This window comes from Hevea brasiliensis, chromosome 3 (assembly GCF_030052815.1).
Source record: "Hevea brasiliensis isolate MT/VB/25A 57/8 chromosome 3, ASM3005281v1, whole genome shotgun sequence".
In the NCBI taxonomy this organism is placed as follows: domain Eukaryota; kingdom Viridiplantae; phylum Streptophyta; class Magnoliopsida; order Malpighiales; family Euphorbiaceae; genus Hevea; species Hevea brasiliensis.
The window spans coordinates 108,070,900-108,084,945 of NC_079495.1; the positions used below are offsets into that span (position 1 = coordinate 108,070,900).

At 30.1% G+C, this 14,046-nt stretch overlaps 1 protein-coding gene across 1 annotated transcript; it reads left to right on the top strand.

The window, feature by feature from the left end:
- The first annotated feature begins 3,220 nt into the window (after window positions 1–3,220).
- LOC110662578 (trihelix transcription factor GTL2) lies at window positions 3,221–5,842 on the top strand. Its single transcript, XM_058144486.1, is given in 3 exon segments — window positions 3,221–3,893; window positions 4,238–5,558; window positions 5,561–5,842. Coding segments are annotated over 3 exon segments (1,854 nt in total). The 5' UTR covers window positions 3,221–3,486; the 3' UTR covers window positions 5,687–5,842.
- The last annotated feature ends 8,204 nt before the right edge of the window (window positions 5,843–14,046 follow it).

Here is a 14,046-nt window from a genome sequence, read left to right on the forward strand (position 1 = left end):
AAGTTTATAAAGTAATTCTTTTATTAAAATTTACCCTTTAATTAATAATTTCAAATTTAAAAATTAAATTATTATAAATATTAAAATTTTTAAAATTAAAAATTATAAAAAAATATGATAAATTAAACTATTATAACTTTTTATTCATTGATACTAAATTTTAATAAAAATTTTATTTTGTTAACAAGGAATCGTGTCTCAAAAATTAAATTATTTTTCATAAAAAATATGATTATTGCTATAATTTAAAATTAAATTATAAATTATTTTTTATTTCACAATTCTTTTATTAATTTCATTAAATTTAAAATTACGTTATAGTTATTTAGTTTTTGGCCAAAATTTTTCATATTTTTTATTATTTAACGTGTTCAAATAAATTTAAGAATATAGCATTCATAACCAATTTATATATTCAAAATGATATATTAAGCATTGATTATAAGAATCAAATTAAAATTGAAAAACTTAATTAATTATAATTTGAAATCATCCTCCTCGTAATATTATATAATTATTATTTTAATTTTTATAATAATAATAATGTGGAAAAAATAGTATAAAAATCTGTAATTTTTGTTATTTGATGTAGAATTGATTTAAATATAATTGAATGATGAATAAAATATCAATAAGAGTATGCTCAATGTCATCCTATTGCTATGCGATCAATAGATGCCACTGAGAGTGCTGCAATTATGGATGGAATATGCTCACTCCATGCAAAGCAAGGATATATTTGGGGAGATTGGAACCACCCATTGAAGTGGTGGCATCATGCAATGCAGACCTGGCCACGGCTTGGTTCGGACCATAATCAGATTGGGATCAGTTCGAGTTAAATTTGAAATCAGATCAGATCAATGAATCTGATTTTTAAAAACATATCAGGATTAAGTGGGATGTTCCGGTTACAATTCCTCTTTAATGAAATCAATAATCATATTATGAGTTATTTTTTATTTAATTTTAATTGAAATTTAAAAAGAATACAATATTATTAAAATAAACTAATAGTATTAGAGTCATTTCTCAAACTACAGAGAATTTAAATTACAATCTTATGTATATAAAAGTACTTTCTAATTTATATTTTCTTTTTTTTTTCTAATTAGTTTAGTTGTTTGGATAAACTATAATTTTAAATTAAAAATTTCAATACTTTTATAATGGATAAAATAATAATATTTGAAAAATAAACTGAAATGATAAAAAATTAATTAATTAATATGTATGAAGAAAAAAGGCATTACATTTATGGCAAATTAAGTTTAATATAGATTATGCCCAGTTTTATTTATTGATTGACAGTAGAATTTTTTTTTTTTTTTTAAGAATGAAATGGAAAAAAAATGTAAAAAAGTGGGGAAAATATAAAATTTGAACACCTGAAAATAAATTTATTTTATGTTATATTTTTTTTTCCTTCAATCCAAACAAGAAGTAATTAGAAAATAAAAGCTTAAATTTGAAGCCCCAGAAGAAAGCCTAGTCCAAAATATATTATCCTCCTTCTGGGGAAGAAGAACCTCTGCAATCCAAGCAGGCCCATTGTCTTTTTTTAACTTTCTACATCTCCATTTTTGTTAGATCTAAAAGGATATATGGGCTAATAAAACATTTATTTGTATTTTAGAAATTATTAAAAAATGAGATTGCCATAATTTTAATTAATGATTTTTTATATTATGTTAATAAATTATTAAACCAATAATTATTCTTATTTTACTTTTATTTAAAGGAAAAAAATATATATTTTTTGATGTTTAAAGTATGAGCTAATAGTCATATAAGTTTTTAAAGTGTTTTGAGTCTAAATAAAGTCTATAAGTTTTAAAAAAATCAAATAAGTCTTTTAAATTTTAAAAATAGATCAAATAAACTTTTTTATTATTTTAGAGATAAATAAGCCATTTAATTTTTAAAAATAGATAAAAAAAAGACTAAATTATAATTTGATTCTAATATAAATTTAATTAAGGCCAAAATGGTATAGTCCATGGGTCCTCATTAGTAATCCAACAAATCTAATTTACAATATTCTGATAATTATCCATCGTACTTTTGAGCAAATTAATAATTATTCTTTACTAAATAATTCAATAAACTTCTATGAGTTCAAGAAACTATAAGTTTTTTAAATCATTATGTAAATAATAACTTATTAATTTGCTATAAGAAATAGTTGATTTCTATTATAATATTGTAAATCAGATATGCATGATTATTGATTAAGACTCCAAGCACTAAAAAGTTTTCATGTATTAGCTTTTTTTAATCTATTTTTAAAAGTTAAAGAATCTATTAACTCATAAAATTGTAAAAATATTTATTTGATATGTTTTTAAAATTTAAAAGATATATTTAATTTTTTTAAAAAAAGTTGAATGACTTAATTTGATTCTGAAATACTTTTAACATAATTTTAAGTGTTTAAATAAATTTTTTATCTTATTTAAATACGTCTATTAAGATTATATACAAAACTGAAAAATTAAATTAAAAAAAAAAATCATTTAGTGATGTCTTATGCTGGATATGGCGAAGGGCAAAAGATGTTAGCAGGAAATTTTGTTTAGAAGCAAAAAAAGTGAGAAACTTTTTCTGACCCAAAAAGTGGAATAGAAGCAGAAAATAAAATAGAGAAAACACATTCAGAAAATAAAGCCATCAAAAATAATGTCACAATTATGAACAATGATGGAAATTTCTTATATATATATATATATATATATATATATATATATTAATAAATTATAATTTTAAGTAAAATTTATCATAATTTTAAATAAAATATTATAATTTTATATAATATAATATATTTAAATTAATTGAATATATTCACTAGAGTATGAATAGGAATCACAAGAATATGATTATCCTCAAATGGGAGCTACAGGCGCGCACGCACACCCCAGCAGTGTAGTCTTGAGTAGCATGTGAAAACAATCTCCTCTCCCTCTCCTTAAATAATTGGTCCCAGTCTCTGCATGTTTTCACGTGTCCTGTCATCCCTCTTGCCGTTAATTACACCATCATGAGCATCAGCTACTGCATAGGATTCTAAAAGGACCCCTTGATACCCCCCAAGCCTTAGCCTCTACAATAATAAGTATCATTTTCTTCCCTTTTTCTCCCATTCTCATCTCTCATCTGTGCATTTCACTTTCTCTAATCATTGCCCACGAAACCCCTTCTCATTTACTTTGATTGGACTGTGACTTCACTTCCCTTCACAAAGTGTATTGACTTCTATCTTCTCTCTTCTATGATAGGACAAAGTTCTTGATAAATGAGAGAGAGAGAAGAGGTTGGTGTTGTAATTTTGTGAATACAGTACCATGACACAGAGAGAGAGAGAGAGTGAGAGGGAGAGGGGGAAGGAGGGAGAGGGAGAGGGAGAGAATTAAAGAAATTAAGTAGATAGAACATAGACACAGGGGGAAAAAAACACAAGCACAAAAACACACACACACCAGCACAAAAATGTTTGAAGGAGTACCAGACCAGTTCCACCAATTCATAGTTTCAAGAACATCACTCCCTCTCCCTCTCTCTTTCCCACCTCTTCATGGCTCCTCTAGTACTAGTACTGCTACCTTCCCTAGTTTTGATCTCTACACTTCTAATCATCATCAATATCACCATCAACAGCTACCCCTGCAGCAGCCCAGTTTCTTGCACCCATTGCACCATAGTTCACCACCGGCCACCACTAAAAATGAAGACAAGCAAGAAAACAGCATGGTACTTGTGAATTTGGAAATTGAAAGAGACAGATCAACGCAGGAATCCATCGATCCATGGTCTAATGATGAAGTGCTTGCACTGTTGAGGATCAGATCTAGCTGGGAGAATTGGTTCCCAGAATTCACTTGGGAACATGTATCAAGGTATAATTTAATTCCTTCAATTTGCTCTTCTCTTCATCCGTTCTTGTTACTTTGGTGTGCAAATTAAGAAAACATATATCTATATAGAGCACAATGTTTTCAAATTGTGCTGATATTTTTGAAGTGGATTTTCCTGCACTAGACAGTGAAAAAGATCAATGAAGTAACTAAATCTCTCAATAAACTTGAACCCACCATCTCTTGAGTCTAGTCTAGGGAGTGGAGAATTAAAGAAAGTAAGAAACCCTTCTTGAATATTTAATAACTGAGTATGAAAATGAAGAAAATAAATGCTAATGATATGTAGGTGGCTTTTGTTTTATACATATTTATGGTGGGTACAGGAAGCTTGCAGAGCTTGGGTTCAAAAGAAGTGCTGAGAAGTGTAAGGAGAAGTTTGAAGAAGAAAGCAGATACTTCAACAACATTAATTACTCCAAGAATTACAGGGATTTGGGTGTGCTTGAAGTGCTTTACCGTGATGATAATCAAAACCTTCAAGAGATTGCAGCAGGAAAGAACAAAAAAATGGACAAGGCCACCGAAGAAGAAGACAAGATGGAACAGAATGTGAAAGAAGATTCAAAAATTGATCAAACAGTAGGAAACCCAGCTGAGGATAATGGGAAAGAGGATGAGAAATCCAAGAGCAAGAAAAGAAGAAGACAACAAAAGTTCGAGATGTTCAAGGGCTTCTGCGAAGATATTATAAGCAAAATTATGGCTCAACAGGAAGAAATGCATAATAAGCTTCTTGAAGATATGGTGAGGAGAGATGAAGAGAAGTTAGCGAGAGAAGAAGCTTGGAAGAAGCAAGAAATGGATAGGATAAACAAGGAGCTTGAACTTAGGGCACAAGAACAAGCTCTTACAGGTGATAGACAGGTAAAAATAATCAACTTCTTGAAAAAATTCTCATCATCAACTGGTTCTTGTATTGAAATTCTCGGAGAGACAAATATACAAGATCTTCTTAAAGGACCAAATAGTTCAAATCCTTCCATTTCATCTTCTTTGGTGTTACCGCAAAACCCTAATAACAACCAAAGCAAATCAGAAGCACCCATATCAACTACCATAGGTTTAGGTCATCAAAACTCAAGCTCATTGCCAGCCAAAAACAATCCAATTGTACCCACTTCAATGTCAGAAAACCTAGCACCTCAAAACCCTAGTTCAACACTCGTGCACAGTTCATGCACATCCTCATTACAAGCTCCCCAAACCCAGACCCCAAATGATCTCACTTCCCAAAGCAATCCACTGCAAACAGAAACTGTGCAAAAAAAGCCCACATCCAATGATAAAGAAGACCTGGGAAAGAGATGGCCAAAAGACGAGGTATTAGCTCTGATAAACCTAAGGAGCAGTCTCTACCACAGTAATGAAGACAAGGAAGCAACAGTGAAGGCTCCTTTATGGGAGAGAATCTCACAAGGGATGATGGAGTTGGGTTATAAAAGGAGTGCAAAGAGGTGCAAAGAGAAATGGGAGAACATAAACAAGTACTTCAGAAAAACCAAGGATGTTAACAAGAAAAGATCTGTGGATTCTAGGACGTGTCCTTACTTTCATCAATTAAGCACCTTGTATAATCAAGGAACACTCGTAGCACCCCAATCTGAGGAGCCGGAAAAACTACCGTTGGCGGCTTCTTCGCCGGAAATTACCACCCCGCCTACAGCAGGCTGATTGTTAGTTCATCTCAAAATGGGTCTAGTAATTTAACAATGCATAACGTTGTTGATGAAGGTGAGAAAAATCTGGTTCAAGCACCAGGCCTTAGATTTTGATATCTAGTTTTGCAATTTTTAAGTGGGGGCTTTGCTGTGATAATAATAGACTGATTAATGAGATTTTTTTTCTTCTTTTTCTTTTTCGTTTAGCAAAACGACATCAGATAGTGTGTGTGTACACATATTTATATGATTTGAGATTGGTTTTATTCATATCTTCTATATATCTACTGGAGGAGACATGTGAGGTTGTATTTTAGTGGGCACCGACAAAATAAGAAAAATAAGGACTCAAAATCTCTGGTGAGATTATATATAATATATTATAAATTTTCTATTTCTGATGATAATTTTTCTGTTTTTATTGAAGTTTTGTTTTCCATATTGGGGAAAGAAATATTCTTTTAAGTTTTAGCCAAATAAATGATACAATGTGAAAAGAAAATTTGGAATCTTTTCAACAAAAGAAAAGGGAGAATCAAATTAATTTGCATTGCACGTTGATCACTAAAAGGAATATATATATATATATATTAATTTAAAAAAATTAGGATCAATATATAAAAAATAAATAATAAAATATATAAAAAAATATAATATTAATATCTTATAATTAAATTTACTCTAAAGATATCGAAAATTATAATATTATTAATATCATCAAATATATCTCTTTTTATATAGGTGATTAAGTAATTATTTATCAATTAATCACACTTGATTATGTAATTTTAATTTGATAAAATACTATTATACTCTTATTTAATTTTAAATTTTATAAAAAAGAGAATTCAACTGGTAAATTTATAAGAGATTAATTTAAATAAATACATATATATATATATATGGAAAAATTTTTATTTTAAAAAGAGGGAATAATTGACCATCTTTTTATGAAAATATATAGAACTAATTTAGAAATAGCTCATGTTGAATTGAAAAGTTTATGAATCTCATATTTATAAAAAAAAATATATATATATTTTTATATGAATTAATAAGTTTTTTTTTTATAATATTACATCCTGTAAATTTAAATATTTAGAAGTATTTGATTCGACAACAAATTTAAATGTAGTATGAGTTTATCAGAAAACATTAATCTTCTAAAAAGTAACTAATTTAGCTAAATTAATTGAATCGAAATGAGACTATCTTAAAGAAAAAAATCCAAATCAAATATTTTAAAAATTAATTTTAAAATATAATAATTTTTTAATAAATTTGTTTTTATATGATTATATTTATGTATATTTTGAAGATTGAACCAAATCACCAACTTACATGTAAATTGCTATGAGACGACAAGACTATTATTATTATTATTATTTTCAAAACATCCGGGAAGGCTATTATTTGTTAGTTTTATTTTCTTAATTATTCAAATAAATATGTGGTATGTATCATAGTAAAGTTTTAAATTTAAATTTTAATTAAAATTAATTATATTATAATTGAATATATACTAATTAATCAATGTCATTATCTGTTAGCCAAAGTGAGACCCTACACAATAATAATGTTACGATACCTTTCTAAAATTGGAATTCATATTCTGTTGGTTGGAATTTAGTGGTTAAATTAATTTAAAATTATAATAAATAGAATATGAATAAAGAAATTTTAAAATTCTAAAATTCTAAATTTTAATTAAAAAAATAAAATAGGCAATATAAAATTATAAATATATAAAAAAAATCCGCAGGTGTGATACCGACTGACTTAAGGCTACGCTACAGGAGCTACAACGACAACACAAAAACATGACATAATGTGTCTGTTGGGAAAGGGTCCCACCACTTGACCAAAGAAAGAATACAGTGAATGTTTCTATCTCCAAATTTTTTTTTTTAATTTTAAATCGAATTTTATAAAAAAAAAAAAAGAAAAAAAAGAAAAGGAGTGGTTTAGTCTCATTGTCTTTATGAAGACGCTCAATAGTGACAAGACTCACAGTGGGTCCCATGTTCTTCGACGCATCAGATCTGATCTAATCTAATCTAAATCTAAATCCTATGCAAACTGATAGGGTGCACCACATCAATGTCAAACGTGATGGTGTTTAGGACGACTCAGGACAGAGCTGTGACTTTGCACCGGTTGTTGCACTGCAGCGTATGAATAAACAAGGCCGAGTCAATTCAATCGACTCTACCTAAAATTCTAGCGGCTCAGACCTTGTAAGTCCAATCCAAATTACTATTCTTAAAACTGGGTCCATGGTTGAACTATTTAGTCCTCAATAAACTTTCGATAGTTATAGTTATAGTTAAAACTTGGTTTCCATTTTAGACTTAGATCAGCTCAATAGAAAGTTTCTTGAGGCCCAAATATATAGGCCCAATAGTTATATATAGGTTTCCATTTTAGACTAGATCAGCTCAATCGAAAGTTTCTTGAGGCCCAAATAGTTCAACTAGGCCCAATAGTGTTATATATATATATATATATATATATATATATATATAAATAAATAAAGAGAGAGAGAGAGAATCGAAGGCAATTCTTAATGTTTTTTGCTTTCAGTCTCTCTCAGATACATTCATAAATACTACTTTTAAAGTTCTATTTGATAGTAGTTTTTAAGTTATTGTTTAGTGTTTTAACTATAGTTAAAATATTACCTCACCTATTTATATTAGTATTTAGAAGTTAAACAGTCATTCATAAAAAGTTATCACTTTTAACTTTTAGAGGTTGAGAGAGTATTTTGATCATAGTATGATACTATTATTTTTATATTTAATTGCTAATCCAACTGTTATTTTTATTAAACACTTTTATTTTAAATTAATATATAAATAGTTAACTGTTAGTAAAATAAATGACAGCTACAAAAACAGGTAACAACTATTAAAATAGTTAATATTGTCGAATAGAGCCTAAATCAAATTTTTCAATGTTTATAAGTCTAATTCAGCCCCTCAACTATAAGAAAAAAGAAAGTAAACTCTAACCCATAATTTTTAATTAAACTCAATTTAATCATTGCTTTAAAAAAAAAAATCAATTAAGTCATTAATTTAGGATGCTTCAAAAAAAGTCATTAATTTATGATAAATTAGTTAACTGTATCCATATTTTTTTAAATAATGAAATTAAATATAACTAATGAGTTTTAATTTATTGATATTAAGATTATTTTTAAAATTAAAATTTAAAAATTATAATAAAAATAAATAAATAAATTAATTAAATATAAGAGATGATTGAAATTGACATTAACATTCTAAAATTACAATGATATGATTTGGACAATTAAAAGAAATGGGGCTAGAAAGACAACCAATAAAGTTGTAGATTTATTAAAATTGATTTGAACAAATCTAAATTAGAATTTATTTTATTTGACTAAAGACACTATTAAAAATTTAAAATTATTAATTATGCGGTGACTTTGCTTGTTCTGGCAAAGGAGAAACACTTGGGTCATCATCACCCAAACTACCACTAAAATGAAGTGATCATTAGGTTGTTGAAACTCAAACTTGCCCTTTTTTCTCTTCCGTGGACAATGGAAACACCAACATGTTTGCTTTATGCTTAGCAATTCTCAAGTAGCTAATTACTTGTTAAAATAGCTGCTTAATTAATAATTAGTCTTCATTAATCCTTTCTTCCAAATAAAATTTATTTTATAAATTTAAAAAAAAAATTATTTAAACTAAAATTCAATACATAAAAAATTAAAATTTCTATATTTTATAAGTAAATTTTATTATATATATATATATATATAATGAATTAAATTTAAAGCAAGAAAATCCATCTCAAAAATTACGTGCAAGTCAAACATTTCCGCGTCTAACATTTGCTCCTTTTAACCGAGGGATGGAGGAAAGCCTAGTTTTTTAAGCATTCCTTTATTTATTGATTTTTTTCATTTTTAAAACTTTATTAGCCAGCTGCCAATAAGGACATGAGCTTGACAACTTGAGTAGGTGAGTATTGCATCTTGTGATAATGGTTGTGGGTTGCTGATGTATGTATTTTATATTATTATATAAGTATAATTTTTATATATAATTTATTTTTATTTATAGTTATTATTATAGATATTAGTATATATTTATATTATTATGTAGGTATAATTTTTATACATAATTTATTTTTATTTATAGTTATTACTATAGATATTAGTATATATTTAGTTAATTTTATTTTTTTATACTTTTTAGCTTAATTTTTAGAATTTATTTATTTTGTAGGTTAAATTTAAAAAATTTTAGTGCATTTTGATCAGAGTAATCATTTGGAAGAAATTAGAGTTGAATTACAAAATTTTAAAGTTGAGTTAAAGAAATCGAAAGTTGCACAACCTGTGACACAACTTGTGTCACAGGTTGTGTCGTTGTCAGATATGAAGTTTTTTGTAACACCCCTGATTTTTTTATATATTATTATTGGGCTTCGTGTAGGTATCATCAATTCGCGGAAATTCGGCTTGTCGGATTGTGAATTTCCTACGCATGCACTACCATCGGAAAAGTCTCCGAATTGGATCGAGGTTTTGGCTACCCCACCATTGTCAGGCATCCCGAGCGCGTTCCCTAAGTCGGAATCGGCAGAGGTAAACCCGAACCTTGCTTTTTCGTAATTTTCTAGTGCTTAAATAGGATTGAAAATCCATAAAATATTCGTGGTAACTTAAAAAATTACGATTCTTTTTGCAATAGCTTAGTAATATTTCTAAGGACAAAGGTAGTTTTATAATTTTTAGAGCTTATTTGAGCAGTTTTTGCAAAAATGATCAATTATAAGGACTAAATTGAAATTTTACATATTGTGATGAATGATTGATTTGATGGGCCCAGGAGGGGCTGTGTGATGTGATTGAGTTTTATATATATGGATTGTGGATATAGAAGTGTGTTTTGAGCCCTTTTGCAGGTTGGGTAGGTCCTAGGTATAGGGAGACTCACGGATTTTCGCACGACTTAGGACGTATTGGGTCTTTTCTTGATTTGTATTGAGTCATTTGTATTAAATAAATGTAATATGATTGTCGTGAGCGATACCTTCTTCCTCCGCCCACCGCCACAAGAATTTGTCGTCAAGTCTGTGAGTAAAATATTAATTTTAATTATAATTTCGATATTATTATATGTTCAGCATGCCCATGCATCACTTATATGCATATATTTATGTAGTTAAACTCTAGGCACGATTTATGTTGCATTCATAACTGTTGATGTACCATGGATGTTGTTGTGGTAATTTGGAGCAGCAGCGTGCGTTGGCGTATGTGTGATGTGGTGTGGACTATGGATAGGACGGGTAGTCACGGCTTGAGTAATTGGGACCCGCCTTCGAGGGGTAGTCACGCTTGAGTAATTCACTGGGACCCTCGATTTGGTTATTAAGTGGAAGTCCGAGCTTGAGTAATTGGCCGGCACAAAGTTGGATTTAAGAGAGTCAGATAGGGGATCACCCCATATGTTATGATTGATACTACAGGTGTGTGAGTGCTCCAAATTACCTTTTGATGTTATGATGTGAAAATGTTGTGTATGTTTAATTTCACTCTACATGTTGATTTAGTTTAATATAGTTATAGATATTATAGTTAAGTTTGATATTTTACTCTCTGAGTCGAACGCTCACCTGCTCAAAAATTTTTACAGAGCCACAGGAGGATATTTTGTTCAGGTTAACTCGCTTTTTACCTCGCAGTTGTTTATCAATATTGTGTAATTTTAATTACTCCTAGAATTTCCGCATGTGTTAGCGTGAATTATTTGAAATTGGTCCGTAATATTATATTCATGTTGGACCAGTAAACTTAATATTTTAAGTCTGCTTGATGGATTGGATGAGGAGCCGAGCTCCCATTTATTATTATGTTGATGAGTATGTGGAGGGTGAGCCGAGCTCCCAATGGATTGTTTATTGTGTTTACAGTGTCGGGTGAGTCGAAAACTCCCGTTGGAAAGTCCATTTTATGGCGGACTCTGTCCGCTTGTTTTCTTGATATTGGGCCCAAATGGGCCTTAGAGTTGGGTTAATGAATAGTTAAGGCTTACTACGGGCCTCGGGGCTTTAGGTCGCCTGTGTCCTAGTGCTTGTTCGCCCATAGGTTGGGTCGTGACAAATGTGGTATCAGAGCTTAGGCTCCAGATTCCTAGGGAAAAGTTGTCTAAAGTGTTGGGAAGAGTCTACTAGGAGTCACATGCGGAGTATAGGATTCTGTTTCGTCTTTTCCTGTAATTCTTTGTTTCTAGATTCTACGTTATACCTCGGGAAATATAAGATTACCTCAGTTAGTGTCTTGATTTTCGTGGAGTACACAGAAATGTGAAATAGAGTTAGTAGACATGTGAGATCTATCATGAGGATACGTACTCCAAGAAATGTTATATTTTTGTCAGTATGGGTTTAAATGGTGTGCCCATTTCGTGTAAGACACGAGTACATAAAAGTGAGTCTTAAAAGTACAGTTGCCCTAGATAAGGATGAGGATACCACTACTAGCAGTCATCAGTAGATGACCCAGTCAGAATAAGTTTGTGATAATAGAAGATTCAGGAGAGATAAGGAATTAGGAGACCTAGTCTGTCAGGACGTATCGTAGTAACTATACAATGTTCTCGATGTCTGCTCTGTAAGCTGCAGATTACAGTACCGACATGAGATTATTGTGTAGAGCTGCGTGCATCCCCGTGGTGCTCCATAATGAGGATGTTGCAGGCAGTCTCTATTTTGGTACAGTAATACCAGAACAGAGTTCTATATCTGCAAAGGAGTTGGGAACTCCTGGTTAAGAGTCTAGAGCTAGAATATCGAAAGGTCACAGTTGGGTGGTAACTAGAGTCAGTGACTCAGTTACCCTAGCATGAGCTAGAGTTACAGTAAGAGTTGCCATCAGACCAGAGGTTTCGGACTAGTTGCAAAGTAAAGTTGATACCTATAGAGTGAGACCATCTAGTCTTCGGTATGGAATTTTGGATGGTTTTTGCAGAACGATAGACGTTTTGCTTAGAACTTAGTGAGAATAGAATACCTTGTGTGTATCAGTATGGAATAAAGTACAACCCTACTACTTAGAGAAGGTCGAAACTATGAATTGATGATTTACAGAGCTATGATATGATAAAGGAGACATTAATTTGACAGGGTTTTGGGCAAGGTGGTAAATGTAGTACCTTTGTTGCAGCAAGTTAGGGTATAGTCCTATCTTTTCAGAAGGGATCGAAAGTTATTATTAATAATGGTGACCAATAAAATAGTGCCCCAGATAGGACTGTAGAGTGTGGTAGAGAGTAGTTGGCTCGGGTATCCTGCAGAGGATACAAGTTTCATTATAGGAATAATATATAATCAGATCACGATGGATGTAAATCCTTTGAATTGGATGACGGGTTTGGATGTCCTAATCTTAATTTAATAATAATAATAATAATAATAATAATAATAATAATAATAATAATAATAATAATAATAATAATAATAATAATAATAATAATAATAATAACAAATAAATAAAATTACTGCAGAGTCAGTTCTCGAGGTAGTAAGGGTATTATGTAAACTAAAGGATAAGAATAGAAATCATACGATAAAGGTATGACTGCAATTTCCTGAGTTCCTTTCTAACTTCATATCGTTCAAAACAATAGTATAATCTAATTATAATAGTGTCAAGAGTAATAAATTAGCAAAGATAAATTATAGAAGACCAATGGATAGAGAAAGTGCAGAATGAAAGTTTGGACAATTGATTGCAGATGCAATATAATCTAAATGCTAGTGGAAGTACTAGCTAGAGTGGTCAAAGGACTAAATCTGAGTAGCACAGACATATGATAACGCGATAGAGACTCTGAAAGATATAGTTAGCAAGTACAGCTATTATGTTAGGAAGAAGAATGGAACCAGGGATAGAATAGTCAAGTTCTATTTTGGGTAAGACAAAGGAAATAAATGAAAGGACAACCTAAAGAGCGCATAATAAAAGGAACAAAGTTAAGATATAGGATAGGCTAAGTGTTATTCTTGGCAAGGAGAATGACAAGGATGGAAAACCCAAAATGGGACCACATTAGTGAGAGAAGTGATGGAGGTATGGAATACAATAATAATGAGTAAATGTTAGAAGGTGTGCGATGGTATTGCGGACTACCTAAATAGGTAGAGAAAGAGAAGTTAGTAAGCAGTAAGTTGAATAAAAGTCACCTAAGGGATCAAATAGGTATGATGAGAGGAAAATAATGATAGATAATGATACATATGCTTAGTTTAGACTTTTGAGATAGTGAAAAGGTAGTTAGAGGTTCGTTATGAATGTCAGGCAAACATTGTTAATGTGATCAACAGAATCACTTTGTAGTGAAGCAATAACGACAGGACAACAGTAGGGGTAGAAAAAAAAAGAGACAAGTTTGGGTGGTTATAAATCACTAGAAAGTTCAAGGATCAAA